At 40.1% G+C, this 12838-nt stretch overlaps 1 protein-coding gene across 1 annotated transcript; it reads right to left on the bottom strand.

The window, feature by feature from the left end:
• Nucleotides 1-2023: 2023 nt before the first annotated feature.
• LOC139665338 (cation channel sperm-associated protein 2-like) lies at nucleotides 2024-12503 on the bottom strand (the record flags this gene model as incomplete). Its single annotated transcript, XM_071544332.1, has 8 exons — nucleotides 2024-2052; nucleotides 2625-2692; nucleotides 2905-2995; nucleotides 6572-6750; nucleotides 9308-9432; nucleotides 9675-9833; nucleotides 10422-10594; nucleotides 12383-12503. Coding segments are annotated over 8 exons (945 nt in total), but the record flags the coding sequence as incomplete, so codon positions are not given.
• Nucleotides 12504-12838: the final 335 nt, after the last annotated feature.

The raw sequence follows: 12838 nt of genomic DNA, 5'->3' as shown, positions 1-12838 counted from the left end.
GAAACTCACCAGCTGCTTCTGTCCTGACTGCATCTTAATGCTCATCCTCAGAATCTCTAAGCCAGAATACCCTAATGGGCTAATTTATACATTAGCTTGCACAATTTCTGATCTGTGCATATACCTCTAATATTCTTATTTATATTCTAGTCTTCTTAGCTGTATCCTACTATTTTCCTGCTGCAATGACCCAGTTTCCCCATGGGGATCATTAAAGTTTAATCTTATCTTACTATATAAACAGTGCTCCTCCCAGGTTTTTTTTGGCCCGTTTGCTAAATGAATGGAAATGTACAAAATGTGTTCATACATGACACACATGTGGAGGCATTTGGGAGAAGCAGATTCAGTATCTGAATGAGAGCTTTGTGTAATACCCACACCCTCCCAAAAGTAGAATAATGATCGGTGAAATGGATTCGATTGAAAATTCACAATTCACTAATCTAGATTAGAACACTACACAATCTGCACCTCTGAGTGAATGGAGCAACGGGCCAGTGCCACTAGGCAGGAAGTATACAAAACTATACCAGAAATAAGGCAGACAATTTGGAAAAAATGTTAAAAAGTATTTGGAAAGTAATGTATTATACACACTAGACCTAGACCTATAATGTTGAAAAAAATAGAATAATTTATTGTTTTTCAATGCAAATCTAGGTGGCTCTTTTTTTAGAAAAAACATGTCATTCTGTTCACTTTGGAATAACTTCAGAAAATCATTGGCCATCTCAACAGTATACGGTCGAGGCAGAGATACGGTCGAGGCCGGATCTAGAAGTGGGCAGAGGTCGGCATCACCCGCCCAAATTTTAGCTCTGCCCAACCAATGGCTGGTTGTGCTCAGCGTGTTTTGAATCCAGCAATCACTTTTAGTTAGTTTACATAACTCTCCTGTAGGATCTTGCCTGTGCTGTAGGGGCATCAACAATTTCAAATTGTCCTGATTTCTGATTGGTTGACTGGGCAGGATAAAAATCAGAGACAACACCAGTCTGTTGTCACTTCTACAGTGCAGTTGCCACAGCCTGTTACACCTGGGAGATTATCTTATAGTAATAAAAATAAATAAAAAATATCACCATCATTTGCAAAGTGCTTGCTGTTTAATTTCATGCTGAACACTGTCTGGGGGTCCAGTGGGCTTTCAGTGTCCTTCCACTCAGCCAGGATTCAGTTTGTGGACTTGTAGTCAGTTGTAACTAAGTCATATAAAAGGTAAAACAAGGTATACAGGTTGTTCATACTAACTGCCTACATACTAACTACATAACATATTAAGGAGTCACCCACATAAAATTCAACTTTCAGTTTAACCTGTTTATAATTAAATTAACATTATTCTGCTACATAGTTGATATTCTCTGTACAGCACATTTCAAAAGAATATTTACATGTTTTTCAAGGAGTTCACATGGACAAATAATATGGTGAAAATTGCTAAAATAATTGTTATATAATTGCAAGAAATTGTCTGCTTTAATCTCATTTATGTTAATAAATGGAGCATTCTCACTTGAGGCACCTCAGAACCACATCTATCTCTATTAAACAAGAACTGTCAGAGCTCAGACAAGGGGACATGTGAGTCCTGTGTGCCATTGCTCGGTATCACAATGGCTTCCAGACCAGGTGCCACAAGAGGGGACTGTATATCCCTCGAAAAAAGTGCATTTCGTCAATCTGCCTTTTCAATCAGAGCCTCACAGGATTGGAAACCTGTGACAGTACATATCAGACAACTTAATACATACGGGCCCATTTGTAGCCATTTAAGATCTTGGCTGACTAGTGATCAGGACAACACAATATAGCAACCACATAATATGGAATATTCTATAAATAATATACTCAAAAGGAATGAATGGGGGTGTTGTGTCTTAAATTAAACACCTAAACAGAGAAATCACATCCTTGAAAAAAACAACACTGAACCAAATAAATATTGATCAGAAAAATGCTGTATTTTGTTCCAAGTATGAAGTTTTCTCTGCCACTCTGTTGATGGCGGTAGCCAGACCTAGGTGTGACGCCTGCGGAGAACCTGGACTGTGACAGAGCAAGGATAAGGCATTAAAACAAGAGCCAGGGAGCAGAAAACAACAAATAAAGCCACCTCTTGCCCTATCACATCTTAAATGACTATAATCTTTTTAGAATTGACAGAATTGGAAGGGGCGGTGTATGTACTTCAGGATGATTCAAGACCCCTCCGCTTCACATCGGGGTCCTGCATCACCCTGTCGGGGTTTATTTTGCAATAATGACCCGCTCGCTGTACATTATCCCTTACATGTCATAGAGTCTGGTGGCAAATTTGAACTAATTTACAAAAACATTTACAATTTCACCACCAGATGTCACTATTGACTCTCCATTATTCACCTATACGGAAAAAAGAGAGAATAAAGCAAAGTATGTAAAGTGTAGCCCTAAAGTTGAATACATTAGTATATCTCCCAAAGAACGTGAACATTTTAAAGCTGGAACAGAGTCCCTATTGCTGAAAGTATACTAAAGTGGTTAGAGTCCACAGATTTGGACAGAGTAATAAAGAAATCATGGGAATAGCTTGAGTGTGCTAGATTAGATAGCAATATTGAATACAAAGGAAACCTTACTGAGGTTATTCTGCAGCCTCATCCACTCCTCACGAATACGCTCCAACTTTTCCAGTAGCTGGAAGTATCTGGAAAGAAGAAGCAACAAGCACACTTGGCTGGTGTATTGCTGGGGACCCAAGGGAGTGCAGTGTCGGATTTGGACACGCGACACGTTCAAGATTAATAAACTTTGAATAAACAAGCGAACAGTGCTCTGTGCAGCAGCGGGGCGAACAGGCACTGCACTAGTGTATAAAATGAAGGTTTTAAAAAAGGAATCTGCCCCGTTTTGTTCTACCTGAAGAGTTTGTCCTTGGGCCATTCAACTTTCTCAGCGTTTTTTGGCTCCTGCATCGCTATTATGGCCTCCTTCACGTACGTCTCCCACTCTACACCCCCACCGACACATACACACACACACACACACACACACAGAGATCACACCGAGTTCATCAAAACACTTTGTAAGCCAACCAGTCTCACCGCTGTATTGATGCAGATGGCACTACAGATAGTAGCTCAAATTCTGGTTAAGGATTTATTTGGGAGACGTTTTTTTATACACCCACACATGAACATCCCTATACTGTATATGTGAATAAACAGAACATCAAAAATATTACCATGGAAACTAAGCCAATATGGACCCCCCCAAGATCAATAGTAAGCAGGACAAAGTTAATAGTATAAGCCTTATAGCTTCCTGGATGACAGTGATAACAGGTGGCAGTCCGTTTCGTTGAGCCGTTCAAAGTGGACTTTAAAAGTGGAATTGGAATTGTTTTCCATTATATCTGTTGTATATGCTCAAAGAGAAAGCCATTGCATCAGATCTTGTCTTCAATCAGCCGCTTCTTGCCGGATAGTATGTGGAAGAGATTTCCTCTTAACATTTTGCAGTGGTCCCGTTAAAACTAGCCACTTGGGCAAAATTGGGATAAGAGCTTGTCTGGGATATTGCAAACAGGGATATGATTTCTACATGTGCAAACTCACAATTGGACTGCTTGAATAGGCCAAATAATAGTGAGACAATGTTGTGAGCATAAACACATGTAATAGACTGTAATGGAGCCAACCTTCTGCGGCAAATGTAACCGCAGGCTGCTGAGGTTCGTCTGACTCCTCTGATTCCCCTGACATCTGTCCTGCCCTGGAGATGTAAAGCACAACTCATTATTCTTCCTGTGTTTCCGTCTTTTGTCATGTCCTTGTGTATGACTCTGCTCTATAACTTGTGATGAGATGACGTGAGGTGACGTGCGGGTAGGCGGGATCATGAGATCACACGAAATTAGATCAGTTTCATTCTCCCAAAGGGAAAATTGACACTTTTAAGTTCACAGTATTGTACCAAACACTAGTTACCCGGTTAGCAATGAATGGCTTGGTGTCCTATGAACAGAGGGGGAAACATACATGCTCATGAGAAGATGTTACCATAGCAACATTTGACCACAGGAACGTGATCCCAACTGTACTTTACTGTCCACTTTTCACCCCTCTCACTCACTCACTCACTCACTCTCTCTCTCTCTCTCTCTCTCTCTCTCTCTCTCTTTATTCAATTTCAAAAGCAGTGAATGAATCATCAATTAACCAACATTTCAGAAGATGAATCCCCTCCCGTGTGTGTGTGTGTGTGTGTGTGTCTCCACTGACCATCAGTATTTCTGTTATCCTATGTCCAGAAAAGCAATCTTTTGAAGTGGGTAGCTTTAATAATCTTTAAATGTTCTTGTGGTTTTTGAAATGTTTCTGGTAGGGAATGTTTAATATTAGACATTATAAAACGGATAGTTCCGGTCCTTGATTATGATTGGCTGAGCTGCATTCAAAGCCGTTTTAAACTACACACCTGTGACCGCATCACATCAGTATTACTGCGGCAAACAAATTGTTTCAAAATGTCAGATTTTGTTGTTTACTGGGTGGGCTAACCCTGGATGAGTGGTTGAAAGAGATGGACAGGATGGAGGAGGAAGATAAAAAAGAAAGGAGACACGCTGAAATTAATGAGAGAGACATTGAAGAGCTGGAAAAGTCAAGAAACGAAGCCGGGACCGTTAAACAGACCTGGTGTGCCGAGAAAGATCTGGCTATTGATTTTAAGTCAATCACCAAAATGGAGCTAAACCAGGCTCTCCGTCAGTTTTATTCCACTGTGAAAAACGGGAAAGGTAAACCCTATGGTTTCAGGAATTATGTTGGCCTACGTGCGGGGCCTAACCGGTACACCCATGATCGCCGATCAGCCGATCCTGTTGTCTGTCGAAAGATCCCGAGTTTATCACTAGCAACAACGTTTTCGTTGGAGTAGTGAAAAAACTTTGCCGAGAAGGACGCGACAAAACATCCCACCACCAAGCGTTAACGGAGGCAGCCTTTCAGAAAATCAAGCACTCTCAGGCACTGAATCCAAACACACCTGAGGGTCTTGTCAACAAAGTCTGGTTTGATGTGCAGCTGCATATGGGACGCAGAGCTGAAGAGGGTAACCGCCAACTGAAGCCCGAATCATTTATCATCCGCCAGGACGAAAACAGTCAGAAATATGCAACGCTGTCATTCAACAAATGCACAAAAAACCACAAAGATGCCGGCGAAAGAGAGAGAGCCTACGGGGATTTATGTTTGAGCAGCCAGGGAACCCACTGTGTCCTGTCGCTTCATTGGAGAAATAGCTCTTGTTGCTGCCGCCCAATCCACCGGCCTTTCATCTCCATCCAAAGCGGACAAACTAGAGAGCCCATGGGGGTGAACTTCCTTGGCTACATGTTGCCACGGATTTGTAAAGCAGCCGGCACCGAGACAATCTAACCACCGCTTGCGAAGCACCACTGTACAAAAACTCTCTGATGCTGGCCTAGAGGCAAGCGAAATCATGTCAGTGACGGGGCATAAATGTGAATCATCCCTGCAATCTTACAGGCGCCCAAACTAGAGAAGATGCTGGAGCAATAAGCTTGCTTCTTGCATTTTTTGTTGCTGTGTGTTTATTTTATGAAACCTATGTAGGTATATGTCGTGCCTAACAACGCCCCTTAGCTGTTCTAAAATCACTGTAAACCACGGCCTCGCGGGGCTTATTGCTTTATTAAACTGAAGTAACTTTTCTTACTTCTTAACAGTGAGAATGCTGAATTACTGTATTGGCTGCTGCCACCAACTGGCCACTCAATAATGACTTTAGACAGCAGTAGGTCTATGACATGTCATCCTTGATCATTTGACAATGGTTTGCACTCCTGTATATGTTCTATTGTTGCCTAAACTAAACGAAACTAAACTCAGTAGGAAGTTGTGTTCTCACCTGGGCATATTCTGAGCATTGAAAAGATCTTTTTTGGCCTGCCACTCAATCTGCCGTTGCTCTTTATACTGGTCTCTCCGACTCTCTTGGAATTTGTTCACTTGTTGGACAGAGAGAAATGCAGGCAGGCTCGTTTTTAGATTACATCTGAGTCTGCACTTTATGTCAGACTAACTTTATGTCAGTGCTTATTAATGGTGCTATTCAGATATGGGAAACCATTTTTTGTTTGCATTATAAGAAAATATATCCAATTCAATTAATTAGTTCATCATTACTTATATTAAGTTTGATTATCAATTCAAGTTCATATAGATCAGTGGTTCTCAGTCCTGATCCTCGGGTCCCAGAGCTCTGCTGGTTTTCTATTCCAGCTCGTTAATCGCATGGCATCCCAGATGTAATCAGTCCCTGCTTAGATGGCTAGGCTCTGGGACCAGGATTGAATTTGTAGTATTAGTATTAGTAGTAGTAGTAGTAGTAGTAGTAGTAGTAGTAATTCATCAATTAATTCATGCATCATTTATGCATTTAGGTGGCCTTCAACAAATGTAATTCTTATTACAGTGTGATAGAAATTTGCCCTGTAGGGACAAAGTAAAAAGCCTGTGCAGGCAGCACTTTCTGCTTCTTGCACATTGAACCACCTTACCCAGCACGCCCACAATCATGCTGCGGATGATGCAGGTGGCGAATATCAGCCACAGGATGATGTAGAGGCGGCAGATAAACTGGTTGAGTTCTTTGACCTTTCGAATGTTGTCCAGCAGGGCATTCCAGTTGTCCATAGTGAACAGGATAAAGAGCGAGATAAGGGCACTGGTGATGTCTCTGTTTTATACAGGTGGACACAGACAGAGACAGGAAGAGAGACAGACAGACAGACAGACAGACAGACAGACAGACAGACAGAGACAAAGATTAAGTCTCATAACTCACAATGTCTCTGTGGCAGAGTGCTGGGATGTGAACAGGGCAAAACAAAAACAAACAAAACACAATGGGAGTAAAACAGGAAAACAAAACAAACAAGAAAAAACTAGAAATAACCGCTTCACGGTTGTATGCCTCCACCAATAAACTTTGTTTTATCATTGCATGGACAGTCTTTATTTATTGAACATATATAATTAATGTGATTATTAGGTCAACTTAAAGGATTTTGGTGTCTGCAAAAGTAAGTGACAGCATTTCCACCGTTTTTGTAGAATGACCCAAGATCGTTTTCTCTTTTAATTTGAATGGGACAGAGGGACGGACGGACGGACAACCCGAAAACATAATGCCTCCGTGGAGGCATAAAAACATTAGAAATTAAAGTGAGTGTTTTGGTCAAAAAGTCAAATCTCAACTTCCATTTATCTTCTCTCTGCAGAATATCAAAATGTTTCAAATGCAAATTAGGTCCTCCTGTGTGGAAAGGACACGGGGCTTATTTGTTCACACTTATTCCCAATCCATGTCTCAACTCCATCGCTGCACAGCTGCTGAGGAGCCGTCAAGAACACATCACGCAAAACAGGATTCAAGCCATTTTCAAAAAAACGTCTCAGCTGCATCTCAGTGGAATTCGAGAACAGTTGCATGCTTCCAGCTCTCGACCTGTTCTAGCCATTTGTAGCCAAACCAGGACTCCACAACATGAAGTCTGTTCAGGCCGGTAACATTCTTTTCCCAGGCACAAAGATGGCCCTTCAATTGCAAAAGTGGCACACTGACACTAGCCTAAGGAGTGTATACCCCACCAGTCAAATACAAACTCAGACAAATTAAAATAGAGGATTTCTCTTTATCTGGGCTATAGGACTGAGTTTTACTGAGCTGAAGTTGGACATTTATCACATTAGAGATGAAATACATTTTGTATCATATGAAGAAAAGGATAAGGATAAGGTTTTGTTTACCCTCTCCTTCGTCCCGTCTCACTCTCCCTCCCCCTCTCTGCGTGGAGCAAGTCATAAATTCCATAAATTCCTTACATTCTTGTTTCGGTTCTGTTCTACCTTGTGTCATCTATTGTCTTCAATGAGTTTCTAAAATGGTGTGAATTATACACCAAATTGGTTAATTATGTATGCTTACGTTGATTAATCAATAGTATCCTTTGTATGTTACAGTGTCACTTACTTTATCTGAGGAAATGGTAAACTGGTCTTTACAGTTACCTCCAAGCCACAATAGTTTGGACCAACCCCTTTCCCTGGGACCACACTGCCACTTATGTTCCATTTAAATATTTTACACCTAATTAATCCACATTGATAAAGCTCATACTTGATTTCATTGTTTTCCCTATATTAATCACCAAAGTTACTATGCATTTATGATTCAAATATTAAGAGTATAAAGTTATGCATCTAGGCTATTCTGCTATAAGAATGTAGTTCATAGCTAACGATTGAACAATGAAGGTTTATTTTATATTAATGTAATTAATGTTTTATGCAATCCACAGGTTTCATGATGTTCACTGATTGACAACAGTCAGCAATTGGTTGAGTATGTTAAATACAAACATGTTGTTGGCTAAATCTTTGGTCATAGTGACCAAAGTAAGATAGAGAGATACCATTTCCCCCATGTGTCTCTCTTATGTCGGGTGGATCGCGTCTCCAAACTAAGAAATTAATTAGTAAACAAGGCACAAAGTATCTTTTTACATTGCAAAACCCAGCCTGGAAATTCTGAAAACTACAAATTTCTCTGTCTTTTGTTAAACCCAAGCTAAGAACACCAGTACTAACAAGTCAAGACCAGCCACAAGCTAAGACAGCAAGAACCAAAATTGAAACCTTGCTGCTAAAGACATTTTCACGCTCCTTGCCATTCATTTTTATTCTGCCTTTTCGATGTGTTTCTGCTCAGAGTTGATGCAAACTTTACTAAAATTATCACCTAATTCAATCAGGAAAGTTAGTATAGTCTAACTTATTCCCTAGCGTTCCGCCTCGTTTCTCTGGTTTATTGACCCAAACTGACATAACTCCATTTATTGTTGCCAATTATTATTCCTAATTTTCATTTCATTTTCATTTCATTATTCAGATAATAACTTAAGTATTTTGCTCTGTCATCTGTTTATTTGTCCCATATTTTTCTCATTTCACTGATCACGTTATTTTGTCTAGTAGGTAATGAATAGTAGTAGTAAGTTAATAAATATTTATCCTTTATTATAAAGTTGGTTGTTCTGTATTTCCGGGAAAAGTAATCCCTGAACTGATAGAACATTAGTATAACCAAATAAACCTCTGTTTTCTTTCCTCTAAGGAGGTGGTGGCCTAATGAATGTAAATTGATATCTTCATCAAAACCTTATATTGTCATACCTTTACTAAATTCAAATTTTGATATTTTCAACTGTGTACGCTACACATTAAAAACTCACTTGAAGCTATTGTTGAAGGCCAGGTCTTCCATTTCTGAGCGGGAGAAATTCCTGAATAGTTCGACTCCCACCACAGCATAGATTGTGGCAAAAATCATCATCAATGCCAAGATGTTGCCAATGGCCTTGAAACACAGAAACATAAACACAGATGAGAATCCACAAAGAAGGCTTCTTCACTATACACTGGGTACTCCATCATATGTTTGACACATTAAAAAAATCGAGAGAGAGAGAGAGAGAGAGAGAGAGAGAGAGAGAGAGAGAGGAAGAGAGAGAGAGAGAGAGAGAGAGGGAGAGAGAGAGAGAGAGAGAGAGAGAGTGAAATAATATAAATCAATACATGATAATTTTGTATGTCCCCCACCTTGAAAGATCTGGTGAGAGGAAGCATAATGAGTCGAGCCTGGGTGCACCTGGGGATAATCTTGAGGCATCGAAGCATGCGGAATTGCCTCAGGAGCTGCATAACCTGCAGTCTGGCCGTGTCTGGTCTGAAGGCCATAATAAGCTCAGGCAGAAGTGACTGGGGGGGCAGAGGTCACAACAAAACTGACTGATGGACTGCTTTTAGATGACCAACCACACTGGCCTGTCACTGGCATTTCACAGAAACAAATCGTTGCTGTCTAGTTTATCTAATGGGACTTTAAAGGGTTTCATGAGTCCAAGGGTGGTAGAATTTTCTCAACCCACAGAGCAACATGTAATCCTTCAATTGAGGTTAAAATATGTAAATCACCAAGATTGGAGTTACAAGGTTTTCACAACATGACAGCGAAATTCTGAAAGCGAAAAAAATGAAAAGGGGGGGTGCTGCTCACCCTGCCTTTCAGTTTCTACCCACAAGCAGGTGCTGCAGTACCTTGGGAGGCAGACCATTTTCCGCATGGTGACTTGTGTCATTCTGTGAACTTGATTGTAGCATGTATTGCCCTGTGGCTCTTTGCATTATCCAGCTATTGTGTTTCCATTTATTGCACTGAAGTTTGTTATGTGTCTTTGTTATGTGAATATGAACACCATTCAATAAAGGAAAGATTCAATTAAATGATTATTGTTATTATTATTCCATGTAAATAATTAGAGGAAATCCAAGGCCCACTGTCCTCACCACCATAGTGACTATAAAGTCAAAGATGTTCCAGGTGCTTTTCCAGAAGCGACAGAAGTCATCCACCCATCTGAGGAGGAACTCCCCGATGAAGGAGGTTAGGACGCACCAGTTTAATATATTACAAATAAGCGTGTAGTTCTCCTTCTCTGGATCCATGTAGTAAGGCAGCTCTGGAGGAATGGAGATGGATAAATGGAGAGACAGAACATTATATTTCTGAAGAAAGACAGTGATAGAGATGGTTACATCTTCTAAAATGCTACTATTTTGCAAGTGCCATTGCTTGCCATGCCCAAATGGCATGCCCAAATTGGTGAGCAATACAAAAAGGTGGATTTCATGCTCCTTGAAAGTTAATTACTAACATCAAAGTTTCTAACCTCTTTCAACCACCAGCACAATGGCGTTCAGAACGATGATGAAGAGTGTGAGCCAACTGAAGAATGTGCCTGAGAGCATTTTGTCAAGGCAATCCATCACACACTTGTTAAGAGTTATGGATAAATTTGTCATGTTTTAAGATAGAATAAGCAGAAGGGGGGGGGGGGGGGGGGGGGGGGGGCAGGAACCAGTACACACTGAGGTAGAAGAGAAATGCCTATTAAAAATTTAGAGATTCATCTTGACATTTGGGACATTTGTTGAGAGCGACTTAAATGAGTACTACAACAGTAGAAAATGTGTTAATTCCTAGATCACCAACATCACAATTAACAAATAGTAAGGAATACAAGGGTGTACAGTGGTACAAGGGCCACAATGCATTGACAAAATTTCAGTGCCCCCAGAATGATAAAGTAAAAGAGAAAAGCTTGAAAAGGAAATATGCAAAATAGAAGCTGTAGGGAGAGAGGACAAAGGTATTGGTTGTGTTGAATAAAATTAAAACCTTTCAAAAAACACATCCCTGAAGGATACTCTCTACAATGGAATGGGCAATCATGTCGAGCCTGAGTCGCCCAAGGCGTCGGGACACTCTGCTGATGGTGGTGTCATACAGAGGCAAAACATCAGTGCAGACCATCTCGTCTCTAGCCTGCAGACTGGCAAAGGCCTTGTCATCTGTCACACACACACACACACACACACACACACACACACACACACACACACACACACACACACACACATCCAAGGGAAAATATGTAAAAAAAATAAAAATAAAAAATAAAAAAAAACACACAATACATAGCTAAGTGCATATACACTGCTGTGGGGTGAAAACTTGTATCACTAAAATGTCAACTTTTCAGGAACTAAGAAAAACATCCTTGTTTTTAGCTTGACGACCATGCATTATTGAGTTTATCCAGTAGGTTTTGAAAGGGTTTCATTAGCCTGAGGGTAGTACAACTTTCTCAACCCATAGAGGAGCATGTAATCCTTCAATTTTAGTTAAAATATGAAAATCAGCAAAATTGGAGTTATGACATATACAGTGAATATCAAATATTCACAAATCACATTTTCAATTTTGTATCGTCCTGAGGCCTGAAATGAAAATTAATCAAATCAGACATTTTTCACTGTTCTTAGAGACTTATCCAGGCCTTTGCTTTAATCAAAGCAAAGTATTCACTATACACTATTACTTAATAAATGAAGTATGTACACAACAATGGTGGTTTACTTTTTCATTTTTAATACCTTGTGAGAAATGACTAGCCTTTTGTTTTTACCTTGATTTGTTCCTCTCATCGTAACTCACTCTGGATTAGAGCATCAACGAAATGGCAAAAATGTAAAATCTATCTAGGATGCCATGACAACATTACTCTACCAAGCAGCAACAGCCTGTTGACAATTTGATAATATGATGATAGGGATGATAGGAGACTATATTCCTCGGGTTAGAACAAGTTATTAAATGCATCCCACTGAGCACATTTTAGACAAAATAATATAATTTAAATTTAAACTTGAACAAATAGCTACTGGGTAAGAAAACACCAGCCTACCAAACACATCTGCGGTGGTCATCCTCCCCTGCTCGTCCTGCAGCAGGTCCAGTTTAAAAGTTTTTATCAGCTCTAACCTGACCAGCTCTGCTCTGGACCGAACCCTCTTCTGCTGGGCGTCCTGTGGCAAAGAAGACCGGCTGATTCACAGTTTGAAATGAAGAACAAGTTCTTGATGTTTTATAGTTTTTTCTTGCACTCCTTTAGGCTGGCAGTATTCACATTCTGCTGTTGTAATTATCATGAGTGACTCCGGATAAAACTGCCAACTAAATGCCTATATTGTGAATTGTAATGAATTTGTTTCATTCAAAATATGTGCGCTCAGTAGTGCTGTGCCGACAACAAAAATGGGTAACAAGAAAGTTTAGTCATGTATGAGTTTAAGATACTGTGTTCAGCAATTGAAATGTGTCTTAAGCTCTTCAGAAGTTCACTAATTGGAAATATAGTGTA

Source organism: Centroberyx affinis, unplaced genomic scaffold, assembly GCF_046629955.1.
Source record: "Centroberyx affinis isolate AG114_WGS23_722 - 3 ecotype Tasmania unplaced genomic scaffold, CSIRO-AGI_Caff_v1 ptg004533l_1, whole genome shotgun sequence".
Lineage (NCBI taxonomy): Eukaryota > Metazoa > Chordata > Actinopteri > Beryciformes > Berycidae > Centroberyx > Centroberyx affinis.
The sequence above is the reverse complement of the archived record's forward strand: the minus strand, read 5'-3'. Positions and strand labels throughout refer to the sequence as shown.